At 40.2% G+C, this 17,062-nt stretch overlaps 1 protein-coding gene across 2 annotated transcripts in view; it reads right to left on the bottom strand.

Moving 5' to 3' along the window:
* The window catches only part of LOC132154984 (collagen alpha-1(XV) chain-like), a 47,703-nt gene that overhangs the window by 16,865 nt on the left and 13,776 nt on the right, over nucleotides 1–17,062 (bottom strand). For both annotated transcript variants that reach the window (XM_059563741.1, XM_059563742.1), the window contains exons 3-13: nucleotides 14,225–14,772; nucleotides 12,240–12,314; nucleotides 11,934–12,041; nucleotides 6,847–6,955; nucleotides 6,656–6,696; nucleotides 6,299–6,481; nucleotides 6,089–6,115; nucleotides 5,728–5,790; nucleotides 5,547–5,633; nucleotides 5,068–5,130; nucleotides 4,822–4,953 (exon numbers count right to left, since the gene is read on the bottom strand). In XM_059563741.1, the coding sequence (XP_059419724.1) occupies nucleotides 4,822–4,953; nucleotides 5,068–5,130; nucleotides 5,547–5,633; nucleotides 5,728–5,790; nucleotides 6,089–6,115; nucleotides 6,299–6,481; nucleotides 6,656–6,696; nucleotides 6,847–6,955; nucleotides 11,934–12,041; nucleotides 12,240–12,314; nucleotides 14,225–14,772 (1,436 nt within the window). The remainder of the gene's footprint in view (nucleotides 1–4,821; nucleotides 4,954–5,067; nucleotides 5,131–5,546; nucleotides 5,634–5,727; nucleotides 5,791–6,088; nucleotides 6,116–6,298; nucleotides 6,482–6,655; nucleotides 6,697–6,846; nucleotides 6,956–11,933; nucleotides 12,042–12,239; nucleotides 12,315–14,224; nucleotides 14,773–17,062) is intronic.

The raw sequence follows: 17,062 nt of genomic DNA, 5'->3' as shown, positions 1-17,062 counted from the left end.
GGTGCTATAAATGCAGTGACGATGCCCACTCCTCAGTGCCCATCTCCATATGTCAGCACAGCCCTGCACACAGGGCTCGCGCACATAAGATTGACACAGATCGGTCGAGCGCGCCGCATAGTAAACGTGCCCACTCCCCAGTGCCCACATACACTATGTCACATACGGCGCGTGGCTTCTGTAAAAACGAGGCCCGTGCACGTACGCTCTGCACAGGCAGACAGCGAGTTGAAAGTGGCATATGCAGCCCACAGTCACTCGCAGACATATCGAGTCCCACGGGACCTGCTCAGCCTTCCCCCAGTCGGTTAAGCGCTGGGACGGGGTCGAGGAGGAGCGATCTGCCCGCTGTGATCAGCGCGCTCCCCGCCTCAAATGCGCAGCACACCCGAGCGCCGCCGTTGCCCGGTCAACAGAGCGCGCTTTGCATCCAGCCCTTAGCCATTCATGCAGATGCATGGTCAGCGCTTTCAGGGGTTTCGGATTGGGTGCTAGGCATTATAAAGAGAGGCTACTCGCTACAGTTTTTTTCTACGCCCTCCGCGCTTTTCAGCGCGCGTCGAAACTACGGTCAAAACAGAAGTAGCACAAATACTTCGGGCCGAAATATCAAAACTGTTGAGCAAAGGGGCTGTAGAGCCTGTGTCTCAAGCTCAAAGCGAGGGGGGGGCTGTACAGCAGATACTCTCTGGTGCCCAAGAGAGACGAGGGTCTCAGACCCATACTGGATCTAAGACAGCTGATCAAGGCATTGATGAAACGCAGTTTCAAAATGCTTACGACCAGGAAACTCCTCGCGCAGATTCGCAGAGGGGACTGGTTCATGTCAATAGATCTGAGGGACGCGTATTTTCAAATATAGATAGCGTCAAACCACAGGCGATATTTGAGATTCGCCTTCGAGGGCCAGGCATACCAGTTTACAGTCCTCCGTGGCTCCTCGTACGTTTACGAGGTGCATGGATGCAGCGCTCGCTCCTCTCAGACTCAGAGGCATACGAGTGCTGAATTATTTGGACGACTGGCTGGTTCTGGCCCGATCACGAGCGGAGCTCGTGGACCACAGGGCCGTTTTACTCGATCACCTCGAGAAGCTCGGCCTCAGTGTCAATTGGGCGAAGAGTTCGCTGAACCCCAGTCAGACGATCCTGTTTCTGGGTATAGTTCTGAACTCGTGTTCCATGACGGCGCGGCTGTCACCACAGCGCGCGATGGGCATTCAGCGCGCAGCGAGTTCTTTCCGCTGCGGCGCGACCGTGTCGCTCAAACACTGTCAAAAGATGCTGGGTCTCATGGCCTCAGCATCTCCGGTTCTGCGGCTGGGCCTGCTCCGCATGCGCCCCCTGCAGTTCTGGCTGAAGGCTCGGGTGCCGCGCAGAGCGTGGGCGTCTGGCCGGCTGCATTTCAAGGTCGATCAGAGCTGTGTTGCGGCTCTAGCACCTTGGACAGCGAACGGCTGGTACCGATCAGGTGTAAGCCTGGGGACTTCCCCGAGTGTGAAAATGGTGTCGACGGACGCCTCCACTTCGGGATGGGGAGCGCTGCTCGAAGGCAGACCGTCCTTTGGCCTATGGTCAGAACGGGAAAAGCTCCATCATATCAACTGCCTGGAAATGCTGGCAGTGGAGAACGTGCTGATGCGCTTTTGTCCCCATATCAAGGATCACCACATCGTAGTCCGTGCGGACAACATGTCCGTGGTGTCCTACATAAATCGCCAGGGCGGTCTCGGGTCCCGAAACCTGTGCAGGCTGACGGAACGCCTCCTGGTTTGGGCTCAGCGCAACGTGCGCTCGCTGAGAGCAGTGCATGTGCCTGGACTGCAGAATCTGGGTCCAGACAGGCTGTCCAGAGGCAATGTTCCAACGGGCGAATGGTCTCTACACCCGCAAACAGTCCGGCTGTTGTGGGAGAGATTTGGCATGGCGGAGGTGGACCTCTTTGCGTCCCACCAAAACGCTCACTGCCCCGCGTTCTTTTCCAAGAACGAAAGCGCGCTGTCACGGAGATGGCCGTGCTGCCCGTTTTATGCGTTTCCTCCCATCTCCCTCCTTCCGCAGGTGATAGAACGGGTGAGAGAAACAAGATGTTCAATACTGCTTGTAGCACCTCTTTGGAAGAACCAACCATGGTTCCCAGATTTGATGCAGTTAGCAGATGTCGCCCCGTGGCCGGTACCGTTGAGGAGGGACCTCCTCTCGCAGGCCAGGGGCTCGATTTGGCACCCTCAACCGGAGTTGTGGTCCCTCCATGTGTGTGTGCTCAACGGTTACCCGCTGATCTCGCAGTGGGAGTGCTAAATACCATCACTCAGGCTAGAGCTCTGTCGACATGACGTCTGCATGCCTCGAAGTGGTCGGTGTTCTCCAGCTGGTGCACAGCTCGAGGTTATTCACCCCTTAGTTGTGAGGTGACGGAGGTCCTCTCCTTCCTACAGGAGCTGTTGGATAAGGGCAGAGCCCCCATCCACGCTCAAAGTTTATGTGGCGGCCATCGCGGCGTTTTCTGAAACGGCGTCCGGTCAGTCAATAGGAAGGAACGATTTAGTCATCCGGTTCCTCAGAGGAGCTAGGAGGCTGAATCCTCCCAGACCTCCGTCAGTCCCTATGTGGGACCTCGCAGCGGTTTTGGAGACCTTGAAGGGTCCCCCTTTTGAGCCTATCCAATCGGTTAGCCTTCAGCATCTGTCATTCAAGACAGTATTCTTGTTGACTCTCGCTTCTGTGAAGCGTGTGGGTGATTTGCACGCGCTCTCGGTGAGCCAGTCGTGCTTGGAGTTTGGGCCCAATGACTCAAGGGTCATACTCAAACCTAGGCACGGTCATGTGCCGAAATCCCTCAACACACCGTTTCGGGCTCAGGTTATTGCCCTGTCTGCCCTGCCGGTGTCAGGGGAGGATGGAGACTCGAGTCTTCTTTGCCCTGTCAGAGTTTTAAGAGCTTATGTGTCTTGCTCTGCTGCCTTTCGGCAGACGGAGCAGCTGTTTGTCTCGTTCGGTGGACGTTCCAAGGGAATGGCTGTTTCGAGACAGACTCTATCCAGATGGATAGTTGACGCCATAGCGTTGGCTTACGCTTCCAGGGGCCTTCAGTGCCCGTTGGGTGTCAGAGCACACTCCACAAGAGGCGTCGCCTCATCGTGGGTGTGGTCTACTGGGATCTCCTTGCAGGATTTATGTATGGCGGCAGGTTGGGCCTCGCTGTCTACATTTATCAGGTTCTATAACCTGGAGGTCCCCGCCTTGCAAGCAAGGCTGTTGTCGGTATAGTCGAATCAGGGCCCTGAGGGGAATTCTGAGTTCACGGGCGCTATGCGCTGCCGACTGTTATATGGGCAGTATTGCGTAAGACCCGCATTGCCACATTGGTCAGGCCTTGCCTCGGCTGTGTGATGTCATATTGCCGCATCTACGGATGCTGCTAGATATAGGACGGAGGGCTTTTTCCCTTTTCTGTCCTGGACTCTCTGTGAGTCCCTCAGGTGACTGTGCACTGTAAATCCTGGGCGTTGCTTCAGGTTTATTGGTGTGTGATCCCTGCGCGCACAGCGTTTTACATTGGGTTCCTGTAGCGTCTTAGCTAAGACGCAGTACGAGAGAGCTCTCGTAAGAGAATGTACTCGGTTACTAAACGTAACCTCGGTTCTCTCTAGAAGAGCGAACGAGTACTGCGTTCTCTGCCGTGCGCACGATTCACTCTGGTTCGCTTCGGCGATGAAATAAATCAGGTGAGTCAGCCTTTTCGAGCTCCTTTTATAGGTTGGGCCACACCCGTTTCGGCGGGAAGGCTTATTGGTCTGATGTTGCATCAGCCCGCGCTCGATAGGCTGTGCAGTTGCCGCAGAACAAGCCAATGAGCGAACGAGCCGTCTCGCCTATGGCTGTGTACTGCTGCAAATGCACTTTACAAAAATACAAAATTAAGGATAATTTTTTGCTTCAGTATTTCGTGAAAAGAGACTTTTCCTGTAGCGTCTTAGGTAAGACGCAGTACTCGTTCGCTCTTCTAGAGAGAACCGAGGTTACGTTTAGTAACCGAGTACGTTTTCTGTCAAACTACAAAAAAGCATCTACAACTAATGTACAACTACTGTATGTTTTACGGAGAAATACCATTGATGTTTGTTTGTATATGTCATTATTCCTCTACTATTACTATTAAATCTGTACTCCCACATCAACTGACCCCCCCCCCCCCCCCCCCCCACACACAAAAAAAGATATCTAACAATTTCTAAAGTATCTAACAGCCCTCTGTTAGCTATTTGTAAGGAGTAAAGTGTGATGTAAAGCCTTAGCAAGTATTTGACTGGATACATGCATTAACATAACAAGGTAACCTAATCCAAATCTTAGTTTGCATTCAGGCAAATGTGGAAAAGCAGATATTGTTGGAGTTGAAATGCTGTCTTCCAACCTAGGGACCGGGGCAATACCTGTCCTTTACCAAAACCTGAGCCAAACGCAGAGTCAGTGCCAGACTCACTAAACTAAAGTTTTCAAATAGCTGGGCAATCAAAAGAAGGAAAGAAGATAACACGAATCAGCTAAGGGCTGTGGTACAACCATATCAATTAGCAACACTAGGAAGTCTTAAGAAGTGATTGATGGGGAAAGAATAAATTATCAGCTGGTATGAGTTACTTATCATTTTACACTGCTTCATTTCAAGTTGTCTGAGTGCATTAGACATCATGTGTAATATGAGATGTCAGGGCCAACAGGAGGAGCAGATGAGATATGAATTCTTACGAAACGAAACTTTTTTTTTCTGTATGCCTTTCTTAACCAACTGATTTAACCGAAAAGAGAACATACTCACAGGAAGTCCAGGTTGTCCATCTCTGCCATCTTTGCCAGGGGCACCTGGTGGTCCAGGCAGCAAACTCCTTAAGGGGCCATTAGGACCAGCTGGGCCAGGTTTCCCTGGAGGCCCTGGAGGACCAGGTGGACCCTAGGGTATCACATTATTGTTTATAGAGATATGCACTGACAACCTTTATTGATAAATGCCAGTGCATACAATATGTACTATAATATCTTCAAAAACATGGGCACATTTACTCACTCTAAGACGTTCTGCATCAATGTCAACATCTCCAAATCCAGAGCCGAGAGAATCAAATCCATACTGTCATTGAAAATGGAGATACATTTTAATAAACAGGCTGCACAGCATGGACAGTTTTAGATGAATTTAATTAGTTTCATAACTAAACACATTTTGCAGCCTTGACACTGTTACTGAACTGATTTAAACCAACAATGAATTGACTGAATTGAAGAAGAATGATGTCTTTTAAGAGCCGCTTTACAAGAGAATTTGAATTGATCTCATATTTGATTATTTTGTTCATTACTTTGAAGCTGCTTTGAAAGTTGTGAAATCTTTATTTTAAAGCATAGAGGACAACATCAGAATACATCAGATAATTTACAGTTGCCAGAGACACTGTCTGGAGAAATAGTGCAGTTACAAATCACATGCTTTAGTAACAAATGCAGTCCCCCCTCCCCCCACACACATAGTTTGTGCAATATACTCACTGGAGCTTTAGTTGGTTTGGATGGCCCTGGTGGTCCGGGAAGCCCTGGTGGACCAGGCAAACCAGGTTGACCAACCCCAGGGTCACCCTAAAAATAACATCAGGCCATAGTGGGATGTTATGGTTACACTGTGGCATTGAGGACAATCATGTTTGGGATGCTCAACTGCATTATCCCTCACCTTTTCTCCTTTGATTCCCAATTCTCCAGGCAATCCTGGAAGTCCTGGTGGTCCTCTCTGCCCCTATATTAAAGAGATACTGTATTGAACATGAGGCCAAAAATTAATTATATTATATCCTCCTTTTTTCAATTTCAACAAGTGAACTATATTTCATGTGACTCTTCCATTTTTAGCTTCTCTAAGCTTCTCTAAATTCAAGAAAAAGTTGGTTCATCGTTATTCAGTTAGCAATTATAATATGTGCAAAATAATGTTCATATATCAATTGAACTTTGTGCAACACTGTACGGAATGAATGTCCTTCATCTCTACATGCCAGTATTTTAAACTGTCCATATCTAAGCAAATTATTACTCACCGGTTTTCCTTCTTCACCTTTGCTTCCCTTTAAAACATTGGCAAGAGTTTATAAAAATTCTAGTTTGCTCAGTCTATACTGCTAAGACATGAAATGGTTCTATAGATTCTATAGAAATCTATAGATAAAAAGTTTAGACAGCATTATCATAACCCATAGTCTCATAAAGAATAAGAAAAACGTCTCATCATCATAAGGAAATAATCATACAGGTTGTCCATCTTTCCCTGGTCTGCCTTGTCTTCCTGGTGGACCCACTGGACCTTGAGGTCCTCTCTGTCCAGGCTGAGCTGAATGTATGGGTGGGAGAGATGGGCCAGCAGGTCCAGGGGGTCCCGGAGGGCCTGCAGGTCCAGGTTCTCCACGCTCCCCTTTTTGCCCCTGGCCAGAACCCTGACACATTTCAAGAAGAAATCTTATAATTGAACATGCAGCATTATTACATCATTTAACCATCATATACTGAGCATCACTCATTATCTTATTCATCAATTTATTAACATGTCTAAATGAAGCAGACAAGTCACCTTTTTCTTGTTACAACTGGAAATAAAGCGTAACACTTACATCCCCTGTACTCTCCTTTGTTTCATCTGTTTTGTATGTGCCTGAAAAGATTAACAACCAGTTTTTAACATAATCAAATAAGGACCATCTTAATATTCATTTGTTAAAATACCAAAAAGCAAATAATCAACATTCACAAAACAGGCAAAGAGAAGCTAATAGTTTATCTTAATTAAAGAGTGTCCTCTCACCTCTTAGCAGCTTTTCGTCTGTAGGGGTCACATGTCCTGAAACTTCCCCTTCGTCCATGTCAGGTAACATAGTGGGTGGAGCTTGGACAGGAAAGGTTGGTCTATATGTCTGCAAGCAATAATACGCCAAATGATACTTATATTTTTACAACATATATTAGCTATAATAATATAAACTACAGATCTGAATCTATTTATTACGATTATCTGTTGCCGTGATTTAAAAAACTTTAATTAAAATGGTATTTCATAAAACTATTTAAAGGTAAAGTATGTAATTTCTGCATAAGTAATGGCACCTGCAAAGAATAGGAGGTTTCCAAACACTACTATCACTCCTACCGGCCCATGTCAGCCATTGTTTGGACAAACAGGTATCCCAGCCCCAAAATCACAGCATTGATTGAGTTGAGAGTTAACATATCCGATCACACAAACCGGAGGTTCCCTCTGATATTTAATTTAACACTTAAACAACTTTACACATTGCTATTTGGACATAATTAAAATAACTTATTTAATAATTTTGATTATTTAATTATCATATTTATTTGTCATATTAGGTTTAATTCTGTATACTTGTATATGCAAAAATGTAAATTTTTTGTTAAAGGTCCCGTTCTTTGTGATCCCATGTTTTAAACTTTAGTTAGTGTGTAATGTTGTTGTTAGAGTATAAATAATATCTGTACAATTCTAAAGCTCAAAGTTCAATGCCAAGCGAGATATTTTATTTAACAGAATTCGCCTACAAAAAACGACCCGTTTGGACTACATCCCTCTAGTTCCTGCAGTAATGACGTCACTAAAACAGTTTTTTGACTAATCTCTGCCCACATGAACACACAAAAATGGGGGCGTGGTCTTGATGTGCTCCGACGGAGAAGAAGAAGAGCTGCATTTGTGTTTGTCGCCATGTCGTCGAAACGCTGTTATTCTCATCTTGGAGTCCAATCATCTTTGTTTGACATTCCCAGGGACGCTGTACTTGGAGATTTATGGTTACAATTTATGTTTAACTCGGTTCCCGAAAATTATAATCCACATGTAAAACTATGTGCAGCCACTGATCTATAATAGAGATCGCTAATGTGTCATCATAATGACGTATTCCCAGTGGTGAACGCAAAGCATTTTGGGAATCCGCGGCACAAACATTAGGCGCCAGACTTCTTTGCATAGAGGGAAGAACGCAGTGTTCCAGATGCCGTCTACCTGCTGTGTTATAAACTGCAATAGTCGTTTTCACGATAGAAGTGGCATAAAGCTTAAAGAACGGAATATCCTTTTATCGTTTTCCAGCGTGGAAAACTAATTGTACAAGCCATGTTTCAGATGTGACAAAAATGCGACGAATGGCATGGATAGCAGCGGTAAGGAGGCCAAGATTACCTTCGATAACACTCCACCACACATGATGGTGTGTTCAAAGCATTTTCACAAAGGTAAGTTACAGTAACTCTCTGTAAATGTTAACTGTTAACTAGCATGAAATGGATAGAAAATGAGCTTAAGTTACCAATGTACTAAAGCTTAACGTTAATCAGTTTTAAATGTTGTACATCTAGGCTACATCGCAATTTATTTGGTGACTGTGTTTGCAGGCAAACCTGCCTATGTGATCCTGCTTTGATTACAGGAATAAATTAGTTTAAAATATATTTAAATAGAAAAGTCATTTTAAATTGTCATAATATTTCACATTATTACTGTTTTAATTATTATTATTTTATTTTATCAAATAAATGCAGCCTTGGTGAGCAGAAGATGCTTCTTTTAAAAACATTTAAAAATCTCACTGACCCCAAACTTTTGAACGGTAGTGTATGTTGCCCCCTGTGTATAGCTAATCTAAATTTCTTAGGAATAAAGGTTGTGATATGACACAATTTCTTTATATTGTTACTGTCAGACACTACACCTGCACCTGAGATGTAAGGTCCTGTGAATCCACCCCCATCGCCGGGCACTGTCCACACCACTCATGAGACCGAGCTGAAGACTTTGCTGGATAAAATTGTGGTTGTGTGCTGTGCTTTGACCAATATGTGTCCAAGTATTGTTGTGAAGGCGTCATGTTAGAATTCTACTGCATGCTCACATCTAATATGTAAATGTTTTTTTGTTTTCCAAAAGATTTTGTAATGTCTCTTCTCACACGTAATGATTTTTTAGCCATGTCTGTAAATAAAATACACAAAGATTGAATTAAATTCTGCCTCATTTATCTGTATTAAGGAAGAATTGTGCAAAATCAGTGTTCTTTGGTTGCAAACACAATTACATAACTTAAATAGTAGTAACAACCAACTTAATTTCAGTTTCTTTACATATTTAACATGTAAATACATTTAGATGAATACATTAACATGTAAATACATTTAGATTAATACATTTACATTATAAAGAGTCCATAGAAATTATGAGAAAATGAAAATATGAGGTAGGTTGTGGGTGATAAGTCACAGACACATCCTCTCTGGCTGGTGCGCTGTTGAGTCCCACACAATATAAATGGAACCACTGTATAGGACAGTTCTGATTATCACAAGCAAACATGTCATCAAGCTCTTCAGGCTGTCTGCAAAAGCACCACAACACAGCCTTTTCACATGCCCTTCTTTTGGTCTGGAGGATGTGGAGGATCGAGTCCTTTGATTCTCTTTATTTTCTCGTCATATCTCATCTTTGCATTAGGATTTAGTTTTAGGCGGTATGCTCCGACAATGTTTTCTTTAGCCTGCTGCATTTTGTAGGATTATATTCTGTTTTTCAAGCTAATTATTCATTATTTTCATGCCAGAACATTAGCCTGCTATGCCAGACCATGTTAACTGGCCAAACATACCCATAATTCTTTGCGTTCTGATGACGTTGCCGCCCAGTTGGTCACATGTGTTAGCGATCTCTATATATATAGATCAGTGTGTGCAGCACATTTTGCTGAGGACAGCTTGCTCAATCTCAATCAGTTTAATGGCGGATTCACACAAAGGTTATTCTTGAAAGATGGAGCATTTCCCTCTTTGTCTGGAGAAGGTGTTGTTTATGGATCACAACTGGTAAGTGTATTTTATTATTTAAGTTGGTGCGTTTAACAGTTTCTGTAACTTATTACACAAAGGGCAACGCTGTTTAGCTTTGTGAACTAGATGTTAGGGCTGTGCAAAAAAAATCGAATGCAATTTTCATGCGCATCTCGTCAGTAAAAACGCTCCTGTGATTATAAGTACAATTCCAGCACATGCTCCTGCACTTGCTTCTCAAAACTAGCCCAATCGCGTTTCCAGGAGAACAGCCTGCGCTCAGCTGGTGTCGAATCACAACACGGGAACCGCTGGCCCAATCAGAACGTGTTACGAATTTCTGAAGGAGGGACTTTATAGAACAAGGAAGTCATCAGCCCGTTTTTATGACAGTGAAAACAGTGGTATACAGATAGGTGAATTGTGTGAAAAATACTGTGTTTTTGGTTTATGTTATATTGCACACTGTAAACACAATCAAAGCTTCAGAAAAGCACGAAAAACGGGACCTTTATATTTACATGGGACTGTAGGAATTGTCTTGTCTTGGTACACTCGTGTCATGCATTGCAATGCATTACATCACAGCAGATTTGCAATTGGTTTACATGTCCCTTGTGAGAGATCAGTATTATCCAGTATATGTTTTCGAGAGCCATATTTTAATATATATTTGAATGTAAAGCTATCATTTTGCTTCAGAGTATAATATATGGCATATAGTGTAATTTCTGGAGCTCAGCAACTTTTTTTTTTCGTTGGATGGAGCAGTCAGCACATTCATCAAAAAACATTCCTATTTTCCATGCAAGAAAGCAAAAATATGGATTTACAATGCACCAGGAAAGTAAAACCCAGCATTTCTTTTGGGCTCAACACTGATAGATAAATGATGTACTTTCTGTCTTGTGTTTGCAGAGAACAAAAGATTTAAACCCTTTTGATTCCTCTTAATATTGTAACAAAATTCTACTCCCTGGAGGGACAAATTAACCTCTTTGTTTCCTGTTTGTCAAAGATAAATGAAGCATAATTTCATCAAAGAAACAATAACATTGACTATAAAACATGCACTTAACAAGACAAACAAATATGAAAATTATTTCCTCTTTCATGCTCATCTATTCATCGGTGAAGTATGTTTTGCTTTTGTGCATAGAATTTAGAAAAACAACATATTTTTAAAAAAATTCAAAACTTTTTAAAATTAAAATGAATTCAAAGTCTGAAAACACTTAATATGAATCCCATATATATAATGCTTTTTTAAAGTTATTGATACACTATTGTTCAAATGTTTGGGATCAGTAAGATTTGTTAATGTTTTTAAAAAGAGCTATCTTATACTCAACAAGACTGCACTTATTTGATCAAAAATACAATACAAACAGTGCTGTAATATATCATTATTAAAGTTTTAAATAACTGTTTCCTATTTTAATATATTTTAAATGTAAATTATTTTTGTGATGACAAAGCTGAATTTTCAGCAACATTACTCGAGTCTTCACTGTCACATGATCTTTCATAAATCATTCTAATGTGCTGATCTGCTGCTCAAGAAAGATTTCGAATTATTAGCAGTGTTGAAAACAGCTGCTCTGCTTAATATTTTTGTGACTATTTTCAGGATTCTTTGATGGATAGCAACATTCAAAACCAATTTTATTTGTATCGATATAAAACTTTTGATCAGTTTAATGCATTCTTAAAATAAATGAATGAATAAATAAATAAATAAATAACACGTTTGAACAGTAGTGTAAATGAATACTTGTAAAATCTGTAAATGACATAATGGTCCAGAATAATGTATGGCTTTAATAAATGACACATTTTAAAACAATTAGACACATTTTCATTGCAAAATTATGTAACTGGGTTAATATATATATATATATATATATATATATATATATATATATATATATATATATATATATATATATATATATATATATATATATATATATATATACATATACATATACATATTTTTTTTATTTAATCCGGTTAATAGAAATTTGATGTAATGTGTGCAATGAGGCACTTCTGTCAAACCTCTTTATCTTCTCTCTCATTTGTCTGACCAAAGATTACTTCATGTCTCCCATGTTCTTCTTCATCATCATAATCACCATCACCACTTCCATCACTGGAGGACTGCAACTGCAAAACATCACCAGGGTCATGAGCGACTCCACCACAAGAGGGAGTGCCAGCTCTACAACAACCATTCCCAAACATACATTTAGCTTTCAGTTTACTATGACAAATTTGCTGCTATGAAATGGTCAAGGATGGTGTAATTATATTCCGAGACGAATAACAGGAACGAGACAGAGAGAGAAATGAAAATGCCCTCACGCCGGGTTCATCCTCCTCACACTGCTCTTCTGCTGCCCTAGGGCCCTGTTTTATTACCAGCTGTTGAATAGACCCCTGACAGATTGAAAGAGAAAAAGAAAGAAAAATTTAGTCGTTCAGCTGTGTAAAATAAAATCTGATTGTTTGTGTACAAGATTACTGTGTATATTTGCAGAATGCCAAGTGGTTAATCACACTGCAATCATGTTGATACACAAAGGCTGCCTGGAGCTGTAAACCACTGTCAGGAGAAGAGATTTGTTCTGTTACAGCAGAAGCACAGCAGCACAGATTCATCCAGAGCTCAGTGATGTGCCAGAAATGCTTAAGGGAAGGTAATACATTTTGTACAATTATCAGCAGGCTTTCAGAGGAAGCACCTCCTGCTTTACTCATTAGGATTTAATGGGTTCTTTCAGCCACACATTCATTCAAGTACAGCTGGGATTTATGATGGCTGTCAGCTACTTTCATTATTAAAGGCATTATGAACTGTCCTAGTCCAAACAGCCATAAAACAATAACAAGCAAAACTCAATTAGGACCATTACAGATGACATATATCAGCACAATAACCATCATCAGTAATACCTCTGAAGGAAGATATGAAAGAACAAATATTTAACAGCAGACTGACAATCCTCAAAAGTGTCTTTACAAGAGAACACAACAGTAACTGTAACTCTCTAGAAATTTGAACCTGGGACCTTTGTGCTTATAGCCAGGTCTAAAAGTATGATTGTTTCTCTATATGCAAGAGTTTTGTTGCTAGTGCTTCTCTTTCCTTGAAGCAGGCCCATCTACTGTAGCATTATGCCACGTAACACAAAGGATTGGACCTTCCTGAAGTCTTCTCCATGACAACAAGCCTCCCTTAACAACCAACTAAAAGCTCTAAAGGACAGTGTCTGAATCAAAGCTTTTGGTATTTTTGGTATGGTGGGTGTTGTACAATGTAAATGTGAATAAATTAGGGGAAAAAAAATATTTTTATGCAACTAATGATTTTGTAAGGTGACATTTTATTTTATTATCATTTTACATGTTATGATAATATTTTTAAAAACAAAACAAGCACTCATCAGTGCTAACAGGTCAATTAAATTATTTAGCAAAATATTACATGATCAAAAAGTGAAACATGCTATTTACCAGAAAAAATGGTATTAAAATCTTACATCGTCATGTCATAATTATGATTTCTTATCTCACAGTTTTGACATTTTTTGTCATAACTATATATTTTTCATAATTTTAAATTTTATGTCAAAATTCTGACTGTCATTTTTTAATAAAGCATACTTTTTATTCTCATGGGCTTCCAAAGAAAACAGATTAATAAACAATATAAAAATTATGTACTATTTTGTCTAATAAAATATAACATTCAACAAATATAAAAATAAATCACTTAAAACTAAAGTCTGAAAAAGTAAATTTAGGCATCACAGCATTATAATGTACAGTATGATAAATGTACATGTAATAGGATATTTTCTAAATATTATATTTTACAGTATTATTCATGTTTTTAAACATTCACCTTAAGTGAGTTTATCGCAAACATAATCTAAACATAATAAACTGGGAAAATGAGCATGCATAATTCAGTATCAGTGAATTACAGTATCAGTATTATATCAATATTCCATGTCAGTTTATAATCACAGTAAACATTATCAAAATAAAAGCTCACTGCCTCTTTTGAACAATTTGCTCGACTTTTCTCTAATGTGAGCCTGTCAGTTTACTAAAAGTACATATTCTCAAGGCCCAAGTACACATAAAATCAAATAATTGTATGATACCTAAAAGCAAAAAACAAGGTAAATATGAATAAGAAGATTTCAGTGTGGTTTTCAGTTTTCAAACTTCAGTGTGGTTTCAGATCATCTTTTATGTTCAGTTATGTTTTGTGTGGTTCCAATTGTGAGAAAATGATATAAACGAAAGGTTTTTGAGTTTTGAACAAAATGGTGACCTACCACAAATCTCTCCAAGCCAGTACTGCCTGCATTTGCCACAAAGATGCCCGAGCCTGGCTTAAAGCTGAGGGGCTGCTGGCTTCTCTTCAGGGGGATGCTGTGGTATTCCTCACAATCCATATAGAGCCGAACCTCCTCATGCTCGACCGTCAGCGTGAAGTGATTCCATTGCTGTGTCATATCAGGCACTTTAAAGGAAGCCACCTCCATGGTGTCTGCAAGCCCCGACTCGCTGTAATACAGTACAATCCTCTGGGTCTCATCCTCCACAGGGGTCAGGGCCAAGCCCAGGTGGACCATCTTCTGGGAGGGATCTGTGATAGCGAACAGGACCCCTCCTCGAGAGTTGGAGGGTTTGAAGCTGACAATAATGGCAAAGTCCTTGAAGAAAGGTTCAGGTACAAATGATTGGGTCAGTCGACCTACATTAGCATGAAGCCCAAAACTGTAGGCAGGAAAACCCTTGTAGCCCGTGATGAAGGACACAGATGGAGGAAGAGGAACACCAACGAGCTCAGTGAGGACTAGGTGATCCTTAGACCCTCGCTCTGAAAGAAAACACCCAGTAACACGGGGAATGATTAAAATGAAGGACAATTTACAGTCCTAATATCCCTTCCCATATGTATGAAAATATGTCTCTCCTAATATTACATGAAAATACAGTGAACAAGACAAAAGTGTTGTGCTGAAGATAAGAAACAAAGTTTCTTCACACACAAATTATTTCATATATATAAAAAATGTATATATATATATATATATATATATATATATATATATATATATATATATATATTTATATATATGTATGTATAAATAATAAAATCCATTTCTTCTGTGGAACACAAAAGGAGAAATTCTGCCGGTTGCTCTTTTCTACCATAAAAGAATATTAAAATAATCCATATGAATCATGCTTTATATTCCAAGACTTCTGAAAAAAAAAAAAAAAAAAAAGCTGTGTGAGAAACAAAACAGAAAATAATTTCCCCTTCCTTAATACAGTATGATCAATGAGAAACAACTTAAATGTAAAACTTACATTATGCTATATGACTTAAAGATGACTTCTAATTCAAAAGGTCAATTCAAAGTCAAAGGGAAAGCTTTTATAATTCTTTTGGTATTATTGAACTGAAGTTTCACTGAACAGTTTTATTTAATTTTCATTGAACTGTGACAGAATTGTAATGGAAAATCAAACAGGTTTGAAAATCATACAGATTTCAGGTTTTATTGAACTGTCATAACATTGTCATGGAACGCCTTAAGTATGTTTCAATAACAAATTGTTGCATGCAACATACAGCCTCATCGCAAAGATTTTGAAAGAATTTTTCACTTGTACAAGAGCTACAATCTAGCAATTGGTCTTTTGCATTCTTTTCTGCAATTCCATCTCCTGTTTCACAGTTATTAGGACGACAGTAAAACATTCTCATTAGTTCATGCCAATGTCAATGTCAAAATTCTGTTTCAATCTGACATGTGTGCTAATGATAATAATGAGGAAAATGTCAAATAAAGAGCTCTACAGGGCTGCAGAGCTTCTAGCAAATTCTCTCAGCTAAGCATTAAGTATACAGCAGAGAGAAGGTTCTCTTTCTAGAAATTAATTACAAATGTATTTAATTACAGGTCACAGCAGTTTGTGCTGAAAATACACTGTAGTGCAAGGCAACTAACTTTCTAAAAGATTAGAAAACACAAATTGCTACAGTATACCGCTTATCACATTGAAATGCCATGAAGAGACAAATGTAGTGCATGAGTGTATAATACACCTTGTGTATGCAAATCTCTCCAAGTTGGTTCATTACAAAAATATATTATGAAATCGTAAAGAAACTAAATATATTTATTGTTAATGGGGATGTTTGTGTATTCAAAAAAAGAAAAGAAAAGAACATGGCCTTTTACCAACATGTAACTAAAACGTCCTCTCTCCCTTCATCTCTCATTCTGACCAACACTCATATCACATTCAAATGCACTGAAGAGACAAGTGCTTCACTGACTGCATGAAGTAATGGGATGAATGAGATATCATTTAAGGAACAAGTCTGGACCCCAGGGTTAATTTCACAATCTTCCTCTGTGCCTGTAATCAGCAGGCAGACCTACAACCGATGCTCCAACAGTGACCCCAATTTCCCAAAAACCTCCTGTCCTAATCCTATTATTATAATATCATGTGATAGGGATTTAGTGTTAATCTCTACGAAAAGTGAACTGTGAAAAGTGGGCTCACAAAACACCCTCTTTTGAACCTTTTCGAGTTAAGCTATATTTCCTTGCTTTTATAGGTGAAAACTATTTCAGTAATGATCTGAACACATAGCTAAGCCCAAATGACATTCGGACACAAAGCTAACAAGACGGTATTGATATACATTAATCTTGCGTATGCAAATTTTTTCCAGCTGGTTCATTACAAAAATAAATGGTAACACTTAATTTTGATAGACTACTTAAAGGGTTAGTTCACCCAGATAGCAAATTTATGTCATTAATAACTTACCCTCATGTTGTTTCAAACCTGTAAGACCTCCGTTTATCTTTGGAACACAGTTTAAGATATTTTAGATTTAGTCCGAGAGCTCTCAGTCCCTCCATTGAAGCTGTGTGTACGGTCTACTGTCCATGTCCAGAAAGGTAAGAAAAACATCATCAAAGTAGTCCATGTGACATCAGAGGGTCAGTTAGAATTTTTTGAAGCATCGAAAATACATTTTGGTCCAAAACTAGCAAAAACTACGACTTTATTCAGCATTGTCTTCTCTTCCGTGTCTGTTGTGAGAGAGAGTTCAAAACAAAGCAGCTGGATATCTGGTT

This window comes from Carassius carassius, chromosome 12, assembly GCF_963082965.1.
Source record: "Carassius carassius chromosome 12, fCarCar2.1, whole genome shotgun sequence".
NCBI lineage: Eukaryota > Metazoa > Chordata > Actinopteri > Cypriniformes > Cyprinidae > Carassius > Carassius carassius.
Note: the sequence above shows the minus strand (reverse complement) of the source record. Positions and strands in the feature narration are given on the sequence as shown.